Genomic DNA, 21,095 nt, shown 5'->3' on the forward strand with positions numbered 1-21,095 from the left:
GGGGTGCATCATGGGGGGGATGGCATCCCTCCTTAGCTAGCTGTATAGCCAGCAATGTGTGTATTTGAGGGATGTCTTTGAAAAAGATGCCTTGGCAATCAAAAGCTTATTGTCAGGCACTTAACACTACACTTACACCACTTCTTATCTTTTTTTTTTAATGATAGCCATCCCTTATCAGATGTGTGATGATATCTCATTGCAGTTTTGATTTGCATTTCCTTGATGGTTAGTGATGGTGAATGACTAAAGAAAATATGATATAAACACACAATGGAATGTTATGCAGCCTTAAAAGAGAAGGAAATCCTGTGATTTTGGACAACATGGATGGACCTGGTGGACATTATGTTGAGTGAAATAAGTCAGACACTGAAAGACAAATACTGTCTGATCTCGCTTATATGTGGATTCTACAATAGTCAGACTCACAGAAGCAGAGTACAGTGGTGGTTACTTGGGGCTTGGAAGGTAGGAGAAATGGGGAAATGTTGGCCAAATTTCAGTTTACCAGATGAATAAATTCTGGAGATCTGATGTATAGCATAGTGATTGTAGTCACGTTAAAACTCAAAATGGAGTTCCTTGTGCTAAGCCCCACATTACCAAACTGAGACTTAACTCCAGTTTTGACTCTCCCAGAAACTGGGACCTGCTTGTTCAGCACTAGTTAGATAATCTGCCTGATAGATCCCTGCCATTCCCTAAAGGAAAGTAACTTTGCAAAACCGGACCTGTTCTTTTGCCTAGTAGTTCATCACTGTTCCTGCTTCCTCCTGCCTATAAACGTCTTTCATTCAGTACAGCTCCTTGGAGCTCCTTTCTCTCTGCTAGATTGGATGCTGCCTGATCCACGACACTGAATAAAGCCAATAAGCTCTTAAAAATTTACTCAGTTAACATATGCCTGGCTGGCTCAGTCAGAGGAGTGTGTGACTCTTGATCTCTGGGTTGTGGGTGTAAAGATTATTAAAAGTAAATAAACTTTTTAAAAAAGAAAGTCATTTTTTAAAAATTTACTCAGTTAAATTTTTTTAACAGGTGGCAATACACTACTATACATTTGAAATTTGCTAACAGGATAAATCCTAAGTGTTCTTACCACACACACAAAGGAATCCTTATATGAGGTGATAAATTTATCAATTAGCCCAATTGTAAGGAGAATTTCATAATGTATATGTTTACCAAATCAACTTTTTAAAAAGATTTCTCTCTGTATCTGCTCTAACTCAAAAGATTTCAGTTTAACCAGGTGGTGGGTATTGGAGAGGGCACGGATTGCATGGAGCACTGGGTGTGGTGCAAAAACAATGAATACTGTTACGCTGAAAATAAATTTAAAAATTTTTTAAAAAATTAAATTATGTAAAAAAAAGCTATGTCAGATATGATGCATGAAGATATAAATAATAATGCAATTATAAAAAAAAAGATTTCAGTTTAGTCCTTACACACACACACACACACACACACTTCCTTTCCTTAGCAGCCAGCATCTGCATATATCTCTGTTCCAGAGTTTGTTTAAAACAGTCAAAGGTAGAAGGAAGAGGCATGGGAATTGGAAGGATCATTCTCTCTGGAGTAAATGAGACAAGGGGTTCTGTGTCATGGTTATGGATCTGCTGGGCATTAATCTTTGGCCAGAGTGCATGAGGCTAGTAAGGTGTGTGCATGCTTATAAACTGAAGAGGGTAGGAGGGGGGAAAAAATGCCCCCCCACAAGAACCTTAGCACAACCTTCTCAGATACCTGCAGTTTAAGTCCTTTATTATAAGGAAAACATGAAAGATGTTTCCGTTGGGAAGAGTGAGTGAGTCTTAAGTGAGCTCCTACATTTTTAATATTCTGACTTACTAAAGAGATTCAAAAGTCTAGGAAGAGAGAAAGTAAATCTCTTGTATCATTTCTTGATGCTGTTAGAGCCCAGCACAACAAGGGAGCCAGATTATCCTGATAGGGCTCTCATTTTGCCAGCATGCATTTCCAAATTTCAAATACTTCTCCCAACAGCTGACTTCTGGGAATAACCAAAGCAGTTACTTTCAAAACTATCCTTGTGATGAAGTGGAAAATGGCCTGGATTAGAAGCCAGTTCAACTGGATTTTTGTCTCAGCTTTCCCACTAATTTCACGGTCTTCAGCAAATCCCTGAACTTTGGGTTCCTACATATAACATCAGCAGCATTATACCACTGCTGTGCTATTAAAATGAGATGATTTAGATGTAAGCCCTTTGAAATGCTTGAAATGCTATATAAATCCATATAATGACTAAATCCCAGAGGATAGGATCTGAGAGAGCTAAGCTAACCAGTATTTTAAAAGAAAGCCAAAACATTTACTACAGAAAAGCCTGGACTCATCATAAGTTTATGTCTCCAATTCTCTTTGATATAATGTACTTAACAGAATAGGTTATAAAGAGAAAAAGAGTCAGAAGCAGAGGAGACAGAGCCTAGGGCAGCCCAAACGCATTACTCATTGCTATTCAAGGAGTAAGTTAAAGGCCAATGGATCAGGCAGTAACCCCCACAGGCTGGTGTCTATCTGTCGAAGTGCACAGGCAACTGCGGGTCACCCTCACAGGCAATGACCACATGCCTAGTGCTCGCTGATGCCCGGTATCTGCAGTTGGGGAACCTGGAACTTCCTGTCTCCCTGCAGTCTGTGACCCTCACTACACCCTCATGGCAATTCATCTTGCCATTCTTGCACTGGATATTGGTGGTGCTGCAGATACTACGAATGTTCCAGATGTCTTCATGGACGAAGGTGTTGAAACGCTTGCACTGACGCATGGTCATCTTTCGTCTTTGCATCATCAAGTTGCAGTAGGTGTCATTGCCACCTGTCTCCTCAGGGTCCACATGCTGCCGCAGGAATCGGTGATACATACGATCCTGGCCGTAGGAGGGCTGCACCAGCCCCAGCCCCAGCAGGGTCAGCAGCAAGAGCAGAAGCAGTGAACGGGTCCTTTGGAGAGCCATCACTGCCTTGGAGATGCCTAGATGGAAACCCAAGGGGCAGAAGAAAGGAAGGTGAGATGCGGCACTGGGAAGAGGTGTGGGGAATGGCAAACTGACATTGCCTCAACTCTAGTCTCCTCTTTCCTCATTTGTACCAGTTCCCCCACTCTTCACTGTTCACTTTTCTCGTCTTGCTTTCCCAAGAGCGAATAGTTTGCAAAACATGTTTTTCTCTGAAAATTAGAGCCCATCTCTTTTATGGAGAGAACTCGCTTCATCGAGTACAGCGACTCAGGACAGACACTGACCATGTGGTTCTCCAGTGCGTCTGGCCTCTGTGGTCAGAAAGGGAACAGGAAGAAACGGCAGATCTAAGGGAAACTGGAGTTGACCATCTCTTGAGGTAATTCTCTGGTCATAGGATCTTTGGAGTTTTTGGTACTCTGGAGACTCCGATTTCCGAAAGTTTGGATACACTCATGATATGTCAGAGCAAGTTTAAGAACTGATTTTCATTCCTTACATCCGGAACTGAGGAAGGTGCAAAAAAGAGGCCAGAGTAATACTGGGGGTAGCCTTTCCTCTTCTATGGCTGTTCTTCCTGTGGTATTAAAATCAGGTCCTTTTGGAAATCCTGTTCATCGTCTATAAAGAGCCCCTACGAAAGCAGAGTACCTAGCCACTGTGCTTTGAAGGTAGTGAATATTGGCTAAATAAATGAATGTAATGAGTGAGCTTGTGAACAAATGAAATGAAATGGATATAGAGAGTGACGGTGTTTTCCAGTCTTGTGGAATTGATCACTAAGCTAAGAAACATTTAAAAATAAATTTAAACAGCACAATCTCCACCAAAAAAGGACATGGATTGTGTCTTTTATTTCCCCCCTGGGTGTATGTACAACTCAAAATACTAGGCCCTGGTGATACAATCTATCTATTGTCATGCATCTATCCTTGATGCTCTCTCTGCCTGTCTTGTCCTTAGCTGTTGGTAATTATCCATCGTCTCTGGTTGCAACATCTTTGTGTTGTCCCCTCTTGATGGCGGGAAATAAACATTTGTTTTACAGAGTTAGAAATTAACAAACAGAAACCTCTGGAACAACAACAAAGAAAGCACTGTGATATGGATTAGAGAAATCGCTTTGGTGGACTCATTAAAGAAAGGAAACCAGTTCTCTCTGGCTCTAAAATCCGTACTCTTTCCACCATCCTCTCCCGGGACTGCCTCTCCCGTCCCACTTCCTAAATATTCAAGATACCAACGATATTTACGCTCAGAGTTACTTCTCCCTAGCAACAGAATTGAATCTGGGTGGAATAGTGTGGGAGGGGAAATGCGAGTCACTCACCAACTCTAGCTAGATGCTGCCCTCTGGCTGTCAGTCTGGGATTGACATGGAGTCAAACCTCGAACTCCTTGACTCTTGCTGGGGGGCAGGGCTGCCTCACGAGGGCAAAGAAAAATCATCTCCATTTCAACCTGGAGTCAGAAAGGCCCGTTTCTACACGTGCAGTCCACAATCAGCCTCAGCTAAACTCCTGGGTTGATATCTCTGGGTACTACTGTCCTTCGTTTTCAGAGATGCCGCGTCATGGTGCCGGGTCATGAGCGTAAAGGACTGAAACGGCTGAGGAGGGACCTGCAATAGGTCCCACCTAAGCCTACACTTTGGTTAGCGGTGACGACCAGGAGGAAAGAGAACCATCGCTCTTTTCCATGCCACCTCCTAGGTTCACAGCCGCCTTCTGCCTCTACACAGAAAGTTTTAAAGCTCTAGGTCATTTCTTGGGCCTGTAGCTGATATGGGAAATAGAGTAAGGAAGAGAGGGAAGATGAGGAGCTGTGAGAAGGGGGCAGGGAGAAATTATGTTCAATTTACTCCTCACCCCAGCACCAAAGGATATAACTTCTGAAGGCGCACTTAGCACTTGGGTAATGGTTTCACCACAATGGTGTACTTTGTTTTCCCCAAATTTAATCTTGTACCTCTCATCTTGCACAGTTCTGTCTACTTTCCCTCATCCTGGTTCTTTGTGATGGAGATCATGGTTTAGCAAAATAACTGGCTACAGAGAAGACGTAAACTATTCATGCAGAGCAAACCCACGATCTCAGCCGCACCGACCGACTGATTTAACAAGATAGGGGAAAATATTAGCCAACAGAAGTCCAATGTAAACGTCAATGGGTACATCTCAAGGCTCTAGGAACAACAGAAAATCAAATGACCGCCAAATCATCCCAACACATACTTTTTGGTCAGAACACGCCTCAAAGCCTTTTTCTGCTGCACCAGATTGACTCTCAATAAGAACTAATTCGAATACCATGATCCCAAAGACTTAGCTTTGCCACATTAACTGTGTGACCTTGGGGAAATTACTTAAACTCTCAGCATATTTTCTCATAAATAAAATGAGCATAATCATAATCCCTACCTCTCAGAGATATTATAAAGAATAAATGATAAAATCGCTGTAATGTGCTTATCACAATGTCTAGCCCATAAAAAATGTTTAGTAAATGTTGGCAAAATCTTTTCACAATTTCCATTCTTCTTGATTTCCTTTGCTTCCTTCAATCTGATAAAAATAATGAATGACTACAGCAAATTACATATATTTTGGATCCCTTCCCCTTTATGTTGTAGAGTACTTATATTCCCAGGAAACTATAAGGCTCTTTTTTTTTTTAAGATTTTATTTATTTGACAGACAGAGATCACAAGTAGGCAGAGAGGTGGGGGGCGGGGGGGGGGTTGGAAGCAGGCTCCCTGCTGAGCAGAGATCCTGATGCGGAATTCGATCCCAGGACCCTGATCTCAGGACCCTGATCCCAGGACCCTGAGATCATGACCTGAGCTGAAGACAGAGGCTTAACCCACTGAGCCACTCAGGTGCCCCTATAAGGCTCTTTTTAAGGTGAACTACTAGAATTTCTGCTCTGTCTCTAGAGAAATCTGTCCTCTCTAAATTGCATGGAATTTTCTTCTCGGAATGCCACCATTCCTTGAAGGACATGACATTTTTGAGGTTATTCTTCTCTTTTCCTTGCAAAGTCAATGAAGTACAGCTGACCAGCACTTCAATTTCTCAAATGATTCACTCCAGATAAAATGACCTGCTTGTGACTTGATATTTCATTTTATTTTTTTTAAGATTTTATTTATTATTTATTTGAGAGAGAGACAGTGAGAGAGAGCATGAGCTAGGAGAAGGTCAGAGAGAGAAGCAGACTCCCCACGGAGCTGGGAGCCCGATGCGGGACTCGATCCCGGGACTCCAGGATCATGACCTGAGCTGAAGGCAGTCGTCCAACCAACTGAGCCACCCAGGCGTCCCTGATATTTCATTTTAAACAGCTTTTGAAAATGAGAGAATAAGAGACCAAGAGCAAAAAGTACTAGGATTGGCTCCATAGCTGCTAGCTTCCTCTACAAGTCAGGAAGCACCTCCACCCCACTGCCATGCAATTTCCCAGGAAATAGTCATTTGTCCTAAGACTAGAGCAGAGTATGCAATGGCAATGCTATAAGCAGATGTTTGGAGAAGACACCAGTTTTCATAAATATGGTGTGATCAATGTAGCAAGGGTCCATGCCTTTGACCTTCTCTATCATGAGCTTGAGTGGGGCAATGATCTGTATGGAAGTCACTTTGCTTCTTATCAGGGTGATAGTACTGGTTGGAGAACCTGAGAAAGGATCCAAATATTCTACCAAAAACTCGTACTTATTTACTTTAAGTACTTAATCCTTACTTACTCCTTAAGGGGTTTTTGAGATTTTATAGTAAGACAGTTTTTCTAATAAGAGAGGTTTGGAAAATTCTTCTTCCTAACTACAGACAGTGTTTTCAATTTGGAAATAGAGAACTCAAAGTGGACAGATTCATGGGTTGAGGGTACACCAGTAACCTACTTCTCCATCACTTCTTCCCAAAATCTGAACATTTCCAGCAAGGCCTAGCTCTCCTGGACGGCATCTAGATACTGGTCTATAACCTGAGTATCGAGCAACTAGGGTTTTGGGCCTACTTCAGGGCAATGTGGGCAGCAGGAGAGGCCACCATTGGGAATATGGTGACCACAATAGTTATATATTCACAAAATAGCAAAACTGTGACTTATAACTGTAATTTATTAACTACTTTCCAAATAAAATATTGAGGCAGCAGTTGATAGAAATTAGGTTAACAGGAAGTTAATCACTTAACCTGTGGATTGTTAGTATATTTTACAAAGAGAGTATTATCAACCTAAGCGTATGTTTACTTGAAAATCAAGTCTAGTTGAGGAAGAATAAGGGATAATGTTTGGAATCTATGATCTTGGACAGTTACCAGACATTGGTCAATAAAGTAAGAGATTAAGGAGAAAATAATGTAACAATGAATAAATACGTAAATAATAAAATAATCACTTTTGTATCCTTATATAAAATAGCCATGAGAATATCTTAGGAACATTCCATTCAAAGCAACATCAAAAAATTACCTCCTACTTAAAATGAGTGGTAGTTGCCTTTTGGAATTCATGCAGGAGTGCATGTACAAGTACGTGTGTGAAAGAAAGTGGAATGAATCTATTGGTATTTACTCTTAAACTGTTCTCCTCAAGGTTTAACATTTGTAAAAGTAATACTGGCTTATTATTTTCCCCTTTCTATTTTCCCCTTCTGTTATTTGTCGGGAGCCCTGGAGTTTTCCTAGTTCTCTCTGCAAGATGAATCTAACCACCTTACCTTTATAGAAAGCTAAAGTCCACCTCCTTACTGACTGATAAGGAACTGATAATGAAAAGGGCATTTCTATTCTATCCAATCCTCTCTGGGAGCAGTTGAACGGAGAAAATGGGTAAGATTAATAGGACAATAATTAGTGAGAAGGCTCTGAGCCTTACTGATTTCAGAGACATTTTTATTTATTGAACATGTTGTAAAATGGAAAACAAGAGATCCAGGCAGCTCATTCTCTGGGCCCCTGACCATGAATGTTGCCACCACCATTCTGGGATGTGGAGAGAAATGCAAGGAAAAGACAGCAGAGCCAACTGTGGCCTCTGATTACGGACTGAAAAAGGACTCATCAAAGTGAACAGGTAAGCCATGTTCACAGAGAACAACAATGTGTCTGAACCCTGCGGTAGCTCTATACTGGCACGGAGGCCGAGGGGACCCTCCCCTATGCCTGCAGGTGGTGACCTGGAAAAGAGACTTGCTTAGTCTTAAACCTTCTCCGTAAGGTTCTCCATTATTTCCACAGATGGCCTTGATGTTGTTCTTGTTGTCATGAATAAAGGTGTTGGTGTCTTTGCAGGGTGTGGTCAGGCCTCTTCTCTTCATCATGATTTCACAGTATTTGTCATTCCGGCCCCATGGTTTGGCATCATAGTGCTTGGTCAGGAAGCTTCTGTACCTAGGGTCATCCTGAGCCAGGGCTGGTGGGGTCAGACCCAGACCCAGCATGCAGACCAACAACAGGGAGCCCAGGCCCACCATCATCTCTTCCAGTAAAGGGTCCTGCCAAAGGCAAAAGGAGGTGTGGTAGGGGTATAGAAGAGCATTGCCCGATCAGGCTAAAAGTACAGGGACCTTCCTCTCTGACATGAATCAAATATCTTCAGTCACCTAATTACATCTTTTCTTTTCTCTTCCTCATTAATCTCAAACTTTTTGTCAATCTGTTTCTTTGGAAAGTCTATTTAAAAGTTTCCTGAGGGGCGCCTGGGTGGCTCAGTCGGGTAAGCGTCTGCCTACAGCTCAGGTCATGATCCCAGGGTCCTGCATGGGGCTCCTTGCTCAGCAGGGAACCTCCTTCTCGCTCTCCCCTGCTCATGCTTACTCTCTTTCTCTCTCTCTCTATCTCTCTCTCTGACAAATAAATAAATAAATAAATCTTTTTTAAAAAGTTTCCTGAACACAACTTCATGTGCCATCCATATTTTTCTATCCCTCAGAATTGGTGAGTATTTATTTACCATATCGTAGCATTACAAAACCCATTCACACCCTTTCACTCATTTATCAGTTACTGTAGTAACAAATTTTACACAAGCCCTTGCAGGTATCAGACCACTGTGCTAGGTCCAGAAACACAAAGACCATCAAGACACACCAAATGCCTCCCTAAAAGAGGATGTAGCATCCACAGAGAAGGGATGGGAGCTCCAATTTCCTCAGATGAGACAATAAGATAAGAGGTGAGAGCTATGAAGAAGGGGGACTTTTAGGGAACCCTGAGCCCAGGGAAGGCTCAATCAGAAGACTGTTGAAGACAGGATTCTGGGTAATCATGATAGTTAGTCGGCGGGCTGTGAGGAGAGCATTTGAGAGCAGTTTATCCTCAGGTGAAGGGAGGCAGCCCTAGTTTCCCAAGAAGTAGATGTTTCATGGCCAAAGGTGCAATTATGATGTACCATTGAGAAAGAGCAGGGAGAAACATGGAAGAACCCATGTAAAGTTTACAAGTGGTTCTGGGGTGAACTCTTACAAAGGACTGGAAAAAGAAGAATAGAAGCTTATTCCTAGGTGCCTCTTACATTGGAAACACCTTGGATTATTTTCAAAGAATATTACCTAATTTTCCCTGCACATGTATATAGACTGAACACCACAGGCAAATGATGTTACCATGTGGTAAAAACAAAAACAAACCCCAAAACAACTCCTTAGACCTTTTTTTATTTTTTCTAAGTAAACTCTATGCCACACATGGGGCTCAAACTCACAACCCTGAGATCAAGAGTCACATGCTTTACCAACTGAGCCAGCCTGGCCCCCGTCCTTAGATCTTTTCATCAAGTCAAAGGCTTTACAACTTGCTGCAATGATTTCTCAAATCTTTCTCAAAAGAAGAAGAAAGAGAAGAGGATTGCTGCCATTATCTCTCAGGAAAGAGCTGTCAGTCTCAAACTCTAGAACTCCCACATCCCTGGGGTGGTGTGCCAGATACTCAAACACACCCACAGGGTAAACATGGTACTTCTTCCTGGAGCATGATTTTAACTCAGTGATGGATAATTAAAAATGGAATTAAGCAAATACAGATTATAACAAAACAGAGAACAATTTTTTTATGAACTTTTAAGGTCTTATTTCTTATGAAATTTGAAGATTTGAGAATTGAAAGATACTTGGTGTTTGCAGCAGGTAGTTTCTGATTATACTTTTAGTTCTTTGGAGAAAATTTTAAAGAATATTCAGAGCTTTTAAAAACCACCGTAGTCCATGCTTGCTTTGGCAGCCCAAATACTTAAACTGGAATGACAAAAATCACCATACTCCTATACATTGTATCAAATATATGTGAATACCCCCACATTCAACAATAAAAATTATTTTCACTGTAAATTTGAAACCGATTTTATAGCGTGCCTGGGTGGCCCAGTCAGTTAAGTGTCAGACTCTTGATTTTGGCTTAGGTTATGATCGCAGTGTTGTGAGACTGAGTCCCCATGTTGCCTCAGCTCCATGCTCAGTGTGGAGTCTGCTTAAGATTCTCTCTCTCCCTCTGCCCCTATCCACCTCTCTCCCTATCAAAAAAAAAGGGGGGGGGATTGATTTTTATAATTTTGTTTCTCAAATTGTTTGTCAGTAATTCATTTAATTTATGACTGGGTAGGGTGTTTTTTGGCAATCATCACACATACTTAGAAATTCTTGCAAGGGAAAAAAATTTGACCTTCAAATTATTCTTAAATGTAATATAATTCCTATGAATACTAAATTTAAAAATAAATGGTATATTTTCATAGACATTAAATTATTAATTTTTATTTTGTGCTTTCCTGGGCGCCTGGGTGGCTCAGTTGGTTAAGCAACTGCCTTTGGCTCAGGTCACGATCCTGAAGTCCTGGGATCAAGTCCCACATCAGGCTCCCTGCTCAGCTCAGGCTCATCAGAGAGTCCGCTTCTCCCACAGACCTCTCTCCTCTCATACTATCTCTCTCTCAAATAAATAAATAAAATCTTAAAAAAAGAATAATCTATTTTGTGCTTTCTTGTGAAAGTCATAACCACGATTTTCATATCAAATAAAATTTTTTAAAGATTTTTTTTTAATTTATTTGAGAGAGAGAGAGATTGAGAGGAGGAAGGTCAGAGGGAGAAGCAGACCCCCTGCTGAGCAGGGAGCCTGCTGTGGGGCTGGATCCCCGGACTCCAGGATCATGACCTGAGCTGAAGGCTGTCGCTCAACCAACTGAGCCACCCAGGTGCCCATATCAAATAATTTTGTAGCCCTCACAGAGGCCATAGGTTCTAGCACTAGGCCTGCAGGGTTGCTAAACAGTACTGGGAGTATGATTGTGCATCCAGAAAAACAAGGGAGTCTGGGATTTTGCTGGTTACATGGAAAGACATGTGACAATAGTAAACAAAGTGAGCTCTCTTATCAACATTTGGCATTGATTTGCCTTGTCTGTTTCATAATAACTATAAACAAATTTGGTACACTCCTAAGAAATCTTTTGACTATTCCACAACACTGATGTAAGTAGCAGCTGAAAAGGTTTCCATTAAGCACTTAGCATATCATTTGCAACAGAATCAAGTGAAATTGCACTTAGCAAGAAAGTGGTATACAACTGCAGGGGGGAGAGTCACCCCTAAAAGACTAACAAGTATTCCTACAGGGCTGCTGCTCCAACACAGCTGCTCCTGTCCCGCTACCCTGCTCTTTACACTTCTATTGTGCTTCCCAGGCTCCTGGGTGTGTTCTCTTTTTTTAGTTTTTTGGAAGATCTCTTCAAAGTTTTATTGATTTGGAATCAACTAAGTTTCTTGCTCAGCAATAGACAAATATTGCCTTCTTCTTTTTTTTTTTTTATAGACATATAATGTATTATTAGCCCCACGGGTACACGTCTGTGAATCTCCAGGTTTACACACTTCACAGCAAATATTACCTTCTAAAGTCGAAGGTAACTGTAGAATTACAGGATCTCAAGATCCAGTGCACCTTCAAAGAGTTCACACAGTCGGCACATCTCTTGCAGAGTCAGAGTCCCAAGAGTTTAAAAAAAAAAAAAAAAATCGGGAAATAGAACCAGAACTGGTAGTACCCCCAGAGAGTCCCTAGGTGGCAGTGGTGGATAGGGATGTTCCCAACCATTCAAGGCTACGGAAGAGACCTTGGGTAGATGTGCTGGTATTATACAGGTTGTGGGGATACTGCTGCTCACAGAAGGGAGTGTGAGCCCACAGGTCTACCTAGAGTCTCTGTCCAAACACTCTATGCTTTAGATATTAAGATGAAGGACACTTCACTAAATATAAGTGTCAAAGCAAAAATCGCAAAGCTGATCTGTCCACAAGGACATAATCAAATAAAGATTTACCTGTTGTCAGCTTTCATAGGTGCCATTTCCACTATTATCTATGTGGTCTTGGGCAAACAATGACCTGTTTACTTGTCAGTGTTTCCTACTGGTGTGTAATCAGTAGGAGGACAGAGCCCCTGCCTCATGGTAGGCCCTCAATAATTATGTTTTTAATGATTGACTTCATTTTCCCCCCCCAGGCCTAAATTTGTTCATCTGTAGAAAGAGAGTTGCTATCAGTTAAGGCCTGAAATTCCGTAGTTCTCATTAAGCATAAAAGCCTTTTCCTTTCCTTTCCTTTCCTTTTCTTCCACTTGAATTGAGAGACAAGTAAGTTACTTGTGTAAGTTTAGTTTGGTGGCAAAAGGCACCAGCCAGAAGAAATAGCTAACAGATTGACTGAGAAGCATCATTCTTAGGCTCAGCAGGTAAGCCAAGCCCACAGACCACCTCTAGTTAAGACACTGGACTGACACTACATAGGCTCTTCATATCCTAAAAAAGCTTTTGCTTGTTGGAGGTTGAAGGTCCTCACATCTCAGTCTTAGAGGTTAAAGAATATCTTTGTTTCTGATTTGCAGAATTTGCACATTCATTCTGTAATAATTCAGCTAAGGTTTGTCCAGGCTTATTATAATCTTAATTTCCTAAGACATCCAGAAACCAAATGCCAGCAAGTATACACTAGGGTTACCAGTAACAACATCTGCTCTGCCATTCATAACTTCCTTACTTATATATTCCATACGAAATTTCCCAAAAGTGGGAGTTGAAATGGAATTGGGAGAAAACACGTAAGACATTATATGGGGTGCAGAAGTGAATCTGCCTAGGCCAAGTGTGCAGAGCCTCCTATCTGGTGGTCAAATTCATTCACACATACCTTTCTACACCTAAGCACATAACTGTCAGATTTTCATCGCTGGCATTTTTCCCACAACTTGTTTTTTAGACGAACTTCACCTTCTGTCTCAAACCAGTCCCTTAGTCTTCACAAAAATTAAAATACTCTTTCTCTCCCCTTAGACAATGTTTTGTATTCAAAAGATCCATCAAACTTTATACACCAGGGAGTTAACTTGATAGTTTATGATTATGACTATGAATACAACTTCCATTAACATAGCCTCATGCTTTTATATGTTCTAGGTCAATATTATCCAAACTGAAAGCTTACTACCCAATGCATATTCCTCTATCTCCTTCTTTCTTTCTTCTCTTCAAACTGACATTATACCTTTTTTTTTTAACCTTGGCATGTGTTGTTCCATTGTGTTTTCAAAGAGCATCCAAAACTTTAAGGAAAGAAATTAGTGGGAAGGTTTACAAGAAAACAGAGCTAAAAGTATATTCTCTGTTTCTTTCCTTGCTAAGTCACATAAAATGTCAGGGCAGGGAGCTCCAGATAACCCTCCAGCAGATGCTTTTCCTAGATCTTTGGGGACTTTACCACAATTTAGGAATCCCTCCCAAATCACCACTTGCTCCCAGTCTTACTAATTTCCCTTTATCCACGTTTAGGCTATCCCAGAAGAAATCTGTTTGCATTTTAAACTTTAGAATCTAATTTGTTTCTTTCTTAATTCATGAACTTGGGCCAAGAGTTTTTAAAAGGGAAAAAATGGTTTCATTGAAATGGATGGATGTCTAGAAATAGTATACATATATAAACAAATAGAGAAATGGGTTACCCAGGAGGAAGAGTCTTACAGAAGTCTGGAAGTTTCCTTCCAACTGAAGATGGGTTCCAGCTGTTGGTTCCTGGAGATGGGTTCCAGCTGTATGAACCTGGAGGTCCCTCTCAGTTCTGATTATATAGTGATCAGACAAACGGGGAGGGAAGACTAGGTCTAAAGATCCCCGATGCTGGCAGAGACATGAAAACCAAGGACACTGCACTTGGACAAACAAAGAGAGTCATTCACCTTTCCCTGGGCAAGACTGGGTCGAACATTAACCCACATGAATTAGAGATTTGTTCTGGGAGGCCAACTTTGATAAACATGGTCTTTTGTCCCACAGTTGCCTTTTTCTGATGTCTGTGGTTCCGACTCCTACCCATAACAAGACATGCAGTGATCTGGATCCAGAAGATATTGTTTCTGATCTTATGGGCCATCTCTAAGAACTGTGTTGGAGGAAGCCTGCAGAGTAAGATGTGGCCTCCCAGCAGGATGCTGTCCCACTGTCCTCTGTTTTTACCCACATAATTTGGTTTTACAAAAAGATGCTAAGTAGACTCTTCCATAGATTGCACAGAACCAGGAAAGCATTCCTAGAGAAGGTTATATAACAGCTCTTAGTACCCTGTCCCTGCCCTCAACCTTCCAGCCACTAACCCCCAGAAGTTTCCTTGCCTTATTTCAAGGGCTTCTCGTTCCTTTCATCCTTACCTGTTCACAAAAGATTAATCCTCAGCACTCAATCTTCTGTTCCTTGTAAAGTAGATGTAAAATTGGTTATCTCCACCATCAGTGCAACCCTGGTATTGCATCTACTCACCAAGTGGCTCTGTCGCTCAAATAGAAACAAGCCAACTGGGTCAAAGTTTACTGGGGTCACTTTATAAAGATCCTACGGTTTCAAATATCAGGCAGCACAGGATGCCAACTGTTTCACAGACCCTCAGTAACCACTCCGCTGCTGCTGAATCTCCAAGAGTGCTATTTTTAAAAAAAATCCTCAACCCTCGGTTGCCATCCATCTACCTTCAAGTTTTCAGTTGCCTGTCTCTGAGGTGTCAATCCAGACTGGCGCACTGCCAATAAAATGACTGGACTTGAAATCATCCTAATAATTATAATCATAATAATAGTCATTGCCTTTCATTTTATGAAACTCTCACACACTTGATTATATTTGACCATCACCAGGACTGTGTGAGGTAGGTGTTATGGAAGTCAGTTTTTCTCATGAAAGAAACTGCCAGTTCAAACAACAGAAGGATAGTCCAGTCGGACTTCAAACTCCTTGTCTTCAGGGAGAGGATCTACTCATCTTTCCACACTCGGCATGAGCAACACCACCTCTGAATCTGACAGGCTCTCCTCAATCCCAACCCATCCCAGGAGAAGGGGCCCACATCTTCCTTGGAGGATTCTCTGTAACCAGTACACACCAGGCTGAGGCAAGCACGGAGCCACAGTCCCAAGCTGACAGCTTATGCTGCGTAGCCTCTAGACTTCTGACGTGCCCTGGTGTGTGTGAAAAGCTGGTGAGTCAGCCTGAGTGAAGCCTATCTGTGTAAGAGTCTGTGATGTCCCGGGAAAGGATTCATCCATAGAGAAGGACATGATGAGAGGAGGGAGAATGATGCCAAGGCTATGGAGCAGTGTCAGGCCAGGACTACAGTGTGCTCTGCTCACATCCCCTCTGACCCCGCCTCCTGGGGCCTAGAGGAAGGAAGGCACGGCAGTAACAACTTTCATAAAAATCAAGGTTGTTTCATTAAATCTCTATAAGGTTCAGAAAGCATACAGCAAGTTAGTGTGAAGGAGCTCACTCCATGGTTGACCAGAGGTGGTATAGGGGTGGGACGGGAAGTAAAGCACCTTCCCCACCGTGAGGATCCCTTTGGTTCAGATTGAGGCACGTCTGGACAAGAGCTAGAACAACAGGTCAGACCATTTGCTCTATCAAAAAGGAAGAGGACACTGCGTGTTGGCACCTTCAGACATTTTTAGCAGCATGGGCCGGGTGCAGGGATAGACCTCACCCAGGGAGGCAGAGCAAAAAGAAGTAAATGGCAGCTTCTCTGTCTGGGTTAAAGGGGCTAGTTTGCAAATATGTTTACACCCCCTGGGAACTTCAGAAATGCTCAGAGAAGAATGTGAGCTGATCTGGAGTTCTTACAGCATGGGTGGGATGGATCTGGCTTTACTTTAGGTTGGCAAACACGCCATTAGCCATCATCTTTTGATGATTAATTAATCTTCTTGTCTCTCCATTAGATGGAACCCTTAGAGAGAAGAATAATTACGTCACTCATCTCTGCATTCTTAGTATCTCAAAGAGTGGCTGACTCCTAGGCCCCAAGTTGTTCTTGTTAGCCCTCAGTGCTTCTAGAAATGTGCCATCTGGTCTCACTTTGGAGATCCCAACCATACAGATTCTCCTGGCTTCTGTTAAGACTTGCAGGCACAATTGGGTTTCGCAGCAGTTACCAAACAAGGTAGGCCTAATTCCCAGGTAGAACTGGAAGGCTTCCAAAGTTCCCAGGAAAACTCTGCTTCTGGCATTAGTGGTAAATCCTGACCTTCATTTCTTAGGTATTGGTCTCTATTCTAATGTAAAAATCTATAGGAGGATTAACTCCTTAAACAGGCTGTGATTCGATTCACACATGCTTGTGCATGAGCTGTAGAGGCTGTCCTAAGAATGGTTTTTGGAGGGGGTGCCTGGGTAGCTCAGTTGGTTAAGGGTCTGCCTTGGCTCAAGTCACGATCCAGGGGTCCGGGATCAACCCCCACATAAGGCTCCTTGCTTGGTGGGAAGTCTGCTTCTGCCCCTCCCTACTGACATACTCTCACTCTCTCTCTCAAATAATGATAATCTTAAAAAAAGAATAGATTTTGGTAGCTGGAGTGGCTTGAGGATTTGAGGAGGAGGAAAAGTAGACAGCATGGCAAACCTGGAAAAGACAAACTTCAGTGGCTTTTCAGCTGTGGTAAGGCACAGTTCTGCCTACGCTTCGCTTTTTTCCCCTGCCCTCTTCCCTTTTTCCTACATCTCCACCCAAATTCTGAGCTAAAAGGAAAAAAGTCTGAGGAAGTGAAAAAAGGACCAAGCACACAGCCACAAACTACCTCTCCCTCAGTACCTGGTGCCTCAGAGTTACTGAAGTCTCTGGAAAGGAAGGGACAGGTGTTTCTGCCCATACAATACAAAGTCCTTTAGGTACAGAGAGATTATTCAACAAGACATGGGGCTCACTGAGTGGGGTCTCTACTGGTATATAACAGAGCACCCGAATGCGGACTTTCCTTTTGTGGGCAAACCCTAACTATTTGAGTAGTACCTATTTTAAATTAATAATATATCACTTTTTTAAAGGGGCTGAAGAACTGAATTCTAAAGAGCTACAAGCCTGTCGTTTGGTGGGGAAGACACTGCCAGGCCCATACAACACCCTTAAGACCTCAGCAATCCCAGACTACAGAAGAAGCTGCCAACTCCCACAGTCTGTGGGGATCAAGATGACTTGAGCAACAGGCTCGAGTAAATCTCTAGTAAATCACCTGAAGGCAGAGATAAGGTACTCCATTCCAGCATCACACACACACACACACACACACACACACACACACAGTCCCATGGCTTGAAACACCAATTCAAACACCAACTCACACAAACAGATCAGCTTCTGATGTTAGCTTTATGCTGTGGTGCTGGGGAGCAGCCTCTAGCGTCTGAACACAGCCAGGTCACTTTCTGGCCTCTGGGATTTCACTTGACAACTTGGGGAGAATTCACAGCCTCCCCCACACAAAAAACCGGTTAGGTGAATGGTGAGTGGTTAATTGGGAAAAAAGTTTGACTATTTCATTAAAATGCCTCTAAGTGCTTATTCATTTGTACTGCAAACTACCTAAAACAAGGAAAATATATATATATACATATATATATGTATATGTATAAAAATCTTCAGTAATTTTAATAGGTGCAAAGCAATTGTCAATTGAATAAAGGCCAATCATATATTTTTTAAAAATGTTTTGACAGCTTCAACTTAAAAATCATCATCCTTTTCCTGAAAAATTTCCTGTGTCTCTTCTTCACACCTTGCACATAGACACAGGCAGCCCAGGGTTCTTCTTCTAAGGACTCAAGTGCTGGTGTCCTTTACCCTTTATACAGAGTACATATGTTTAATTCTGTCCTTAAGACAAATTATAAAATTAGGTGATGGAGAGAAGTGACTAATCTTTTCATTTGTTTGAACTCTAACATTTTTTTTTTAGGTTTATAAGCATGAAATTAATTTACTAACAGAACTAATGGTTAAAAGAGGATGAAGATCCAATGAAAAGAAGGATAACATCTCCAGGAGTGGGAGACACTATGACTAAGGGAGAATGGGCCAAAGTCTTGTTGACATGCTTGTGTGTTTTCAAACAAAACAGAAGTTACACATTCACTTTTCAACAAACTGAGCTTTGTGCCCATTCTCTTTCCCAGATTTCAAGGTGTTCTGCTGAGAATAACTGTTAACAGAGATTGCTCTTCACTCAAATACAGATTAAATGAAAACTCTTTTTTTAAGATTTTTTTTATTTATTTGACAGAGAGAGAGAGAGAGAGAGAGAGATCACAAGTAGTCAGAGAGGCAGGCAGAGAGAGTGGGGGAAGCAGACTCCCTGCTGAGCAGAGAGCCCGATGTGGGGCTCAATCCCAGGACCCTGAGATCATGACCTGAGCCAAAGGCAGAGGTTTAACCCACTGAGCCACCCAGGCACCCCTAAATGAAAACTTTTAATGAGGGGCTTCATTGGCCTGCTTCCGTCCACTTTCTTAGCCATCTACTTTAATTTCTGAATCACATGGGCAAATGCTTCCAACAATAACTTGACAAATCTCTTACCTTTGCCTGATTGTAACCTGACATCTGCTCTTGCACCAATAGCCAGAGCCATTCTTCTTTTCCTGGAATGGTTTCCCCATCTGTTCTGCCAAATTACATAGCTCTTGTCCACATTAATAGGGTACCTTCTTTTCTATAAGTACCATCTTACTACCACCCTGTCACCCCCAAGAAGTCATAGAATAAGAAAGAGGGAGACCTGGAGGACTATCTATCAAGGCCTCATTGAACAAATGAGGATACTGAGGTACAGAGAAAGAAAACATGTACTGCACCAGGAACATCTGGTGTTCCAGGGACTAGAAGCTTTCCAATGCACCACATAGGTTTCATAGTCCACACTAGCAATTTCTAGAAAATCAAAGCTAATTTTAAAGATGCCACTGAAAGCTGCTGTTTGAGGAAAACCTACTGAATATTCCATGAATTTCAATAATATTTTATCTGTAAAAAGAGTTGCTTAAAATAAAGTTGTGTGTAACAAAATTATCCTTCTGCACTAGCTAGTTAGTAACTGTGTTGTTGTTAGTTCTTTGAATACCTGAGACTGCTTCTGGGAAGTTGGCCAGTGCTGTTTAGATAATAATACCACTTGAGTTTCTAGTGATTACATTTATGACTTGATTATAAGGTTAGGGACACAGAGGGAGGGTCTTGCCTCATTTGAGATTTCCCTAGTCCCCAGAATGATGCTGAAACTGTTTTTACTGTCCTTCTTGAATAAAGATGTTCTGTTTTGCCCATGTGTTACCATATGACACGCTGTCTCAGACTAAAAAAATTGAGGATCCCAACACTTTAGTAAGAAAGCTTAAAGAAGAACCTGTTGGCAGTGAATCCCGGAATTTTGCAACATTGGCTGTGGGTGGGGAGAGAGAAGTGAAACACCAGGAAACAAAAACGCAAGCCCCAAAGGCAGTTATGCTGGCAAAAACTGGACAAGGCCTAAATCTGGCGATCCACCTGGGTACTAAGTAAAGAATCCTTAGGTTTGGGCAAGTGCAGGCCTTCCCGGGCCTCCACCCCCTTCGCCAATTCTGCGCCCTCTTCTGAGCCTACATGCTAGGCGCTAGACTTTCCCGAAGCCGTGTCTGCTTGGGGTAAGTCTAGCGCCTAGAATGTCTCTGCTCGGCTGCGGGAAGTAAATCTCAGGGTAGAAATGTAGAGTCGCTAACTCATAAAAGAACAAGACTTTTGACCTTCCTTCGCACTCCTCAGCGGCTCCAATCCGGTTCTGCAAACGCCTCCCCGAGGAGCCCCACACCGTCTCTGCTAAGAAGGGGCTTCTCGGGCCAAAACGCTCTTGGTGAAACTACTGAGTAGGAGGAGAGAGAGCAGGATGTGAACCCACCTCGGCCTGGAACGAGGCTGCAGAAACGCGCAGGACAGCGGAAAGAAGTTTTTCTCACGGCTTCTTCCCCTGCCTGTATGATGATAGGGAGCTGGTAGAAGACGCAAAGACTTCCTTTTAAATCTTGCTTTGGATCCTGGGTAGGGTCGGCATACGTGTGTGTACACGAACGGACCCGGCAGGCAGCAGGGAGTAGAAGGCGGCGCGGGAGCCTCGGTGCAGTTGGGACCGCGCCCCGTTTCTCCCGGGACGCCCCTCCCGCCTAGACCCGCCTCTGCAGTGGGAGCGGCGGGCGGGCCCTGCCTGGGAAAGGAGAGGGCCTGTAGACCCGAGCCCCACGCACCTCCGGGGACAACGGGCCTGGGGACACCAGCCCCTGCTCCTGGGAGCGAGGCGGTCCTTCCGAGGGGTCAGCTGGCGGACAGTCCAGGAGACCAGGCGGTTTCTCCCTGCACAGCTCGTCAGCCCCCTCTGGCATGTGTTGGTTCAGCGCACCTCTTGTACAGAACAGTCGGAAAGCGAGGAAGTTTGTAGAGACCTGAACTTGCGCATAGTTTCGAGAGCAGGAGAAAAAACAAAAGCTAGGGCTCGTCCGGGATTTGAACCCGGGACCTCTCGCACCCAAAGCGAGAATCATACCCCTAGACCAACGAGCCGGTATGGTAAAAACGTCTTTATTTCCTCTGAACAGGACTTTCTCGTCTGCACTTGGCCGCCAGGCTGCTTCTGAGCTTCGTCCTGCATTGTGACATTTACTTTTGGTCTTGCTTCGTTCTCTCCCATTTTCACGAAGTCTCACTCCTTTGAAGCCTGGCTCGGTCCTAGCCTCGCTTATTCTCCCCGATCCACATCCTGGACCCCTCCAGGG

General features: G+C 42.8%; 2 protein-coding genes and 1 non-coding gene across 10 annotated transcripts; all 3 read right to left on the reverse strand.

The window, feature by feature from the left end:
* Positions 1 to 1,756: 1,756 nt before the first annotated feature.
* On the reverse strand, positions 1,757 to 20,508 carry RNASE4 (ribonuclease A family member 4). 4 transcript variants are annotated; one of them, XM_047738719.1, is made up of 2 exons: positions 20,301 to 20,508; positions 1,757 to 3,010 (listed from the first exon to the last, which is right to left on the reverse strand). In XM_047738719.1, the coding sequence occupies exon 2, from the start codon at positions 2,991 to 2,993 to the stop codon at positions 2,550 to 2,552; it is 444 nt and encodes a 147-aa protein (XP_047594675.1). In that variant the 5' UTR covers positions 2,994 to 3,010; positions 20,301 to 20,508; the 3' UTR covers positions 1,757 to 2,549. The 4 variants fall into 4 exon arrangements, with proteins under 4 accessions (XP_047594675.1, XP_047594676.1, XP_047594674.1 ...); XM_047738720.1 differs by having other exon boundaries at positions 20,228 to 20,444; XM_047738718.1 differs by lacking the exon at positions 20,301 to 20,508 and adding an exon at positions 14,007 to 14,112.
* Positions 7,873 to 20,365, reverse strand: ANG (angiogenin). 5 transcript variants are annotated; one of them, XM_047738722.1, is made up of 4 exons: positions 20,228 to 20,365; positions 16,149 to 16,254; positions 14,690 to 14,813; positions 7,873 to 8,496 (listed from the first exon to the last, which is right to left on the reverse strand). In XM_047738722.1, exon 4 carries the CDS (start codon positions 8,476 to 8,478, stop codon positions 8,041 to 8,043), a length of 438 nt encoding a protein of 145 aa, XP_047594678.1. In that variant the 5' UTR covers positions 8,479 to 8,496; positions 14,690 to 14,813; positions 16,149 to 16,254; positions 20,228 to 20,365; the 3' UTR covers positions 7,873 to 8,040. The 5 variants fall into 5 exon arrangements, with proteins under 5 accessions (XP_047594678.1, XP_047594679.1, XP_047594677.1 ...); XM_047738723.1 differs by lacking the exon at positions 16,149 to 16,254 and having other exon boundaries at positions 20,228 to 20,339; XM_047738721.1 differs by lacking the exons at positions 14,690 to 14,813; positions 16,149 to 16,254 and having other exon boundaries at positions 20,228 to 20,362.
* A 303-nt stretch (positions 20,509 to 20,811) lies between the features above and the next one.
* Positions 20,812 to 20,883, reverse strand: TRNAP-UGG (transfer RNA proline (anticodon UGG)). Its single transcript has one exon. It is a non-coding gene; the product is annotated as a tRNA-Pro (tRNA).
* Between the last annotated feature and the right edge of the window lie 212 nt (positions 20,884 to 21,095).

Source organism: Lutra lutra, chromosome 7, assembly GCF_902655055.1.
Source record: "Lutra lutra chromosome 7, mLutLut1.2, whole genome shotgun sequence".
Lineage (NCBI taxonomy): Eukaryota > Metazoa > Chordata > Mammalia > Carnivora > Mustelidae > Lutra > Lutra lutra.

Coding starts and splice junctions, on each gene's coding strand:
- RNASE4 (XM_047738719.1), bottom strand. CDS start 2,993: ATGGCTCTCCAAAGGACCCGTTCACTGCTTCTGCTCTTGCTGCTGACC.
- ANG (XM_047738722.1), bottom strand. CDS start 8,478: ATGATGGTGGGCCTGGGCTCCCTGTTGTTGGTCTGCATGCTGGGTCTG.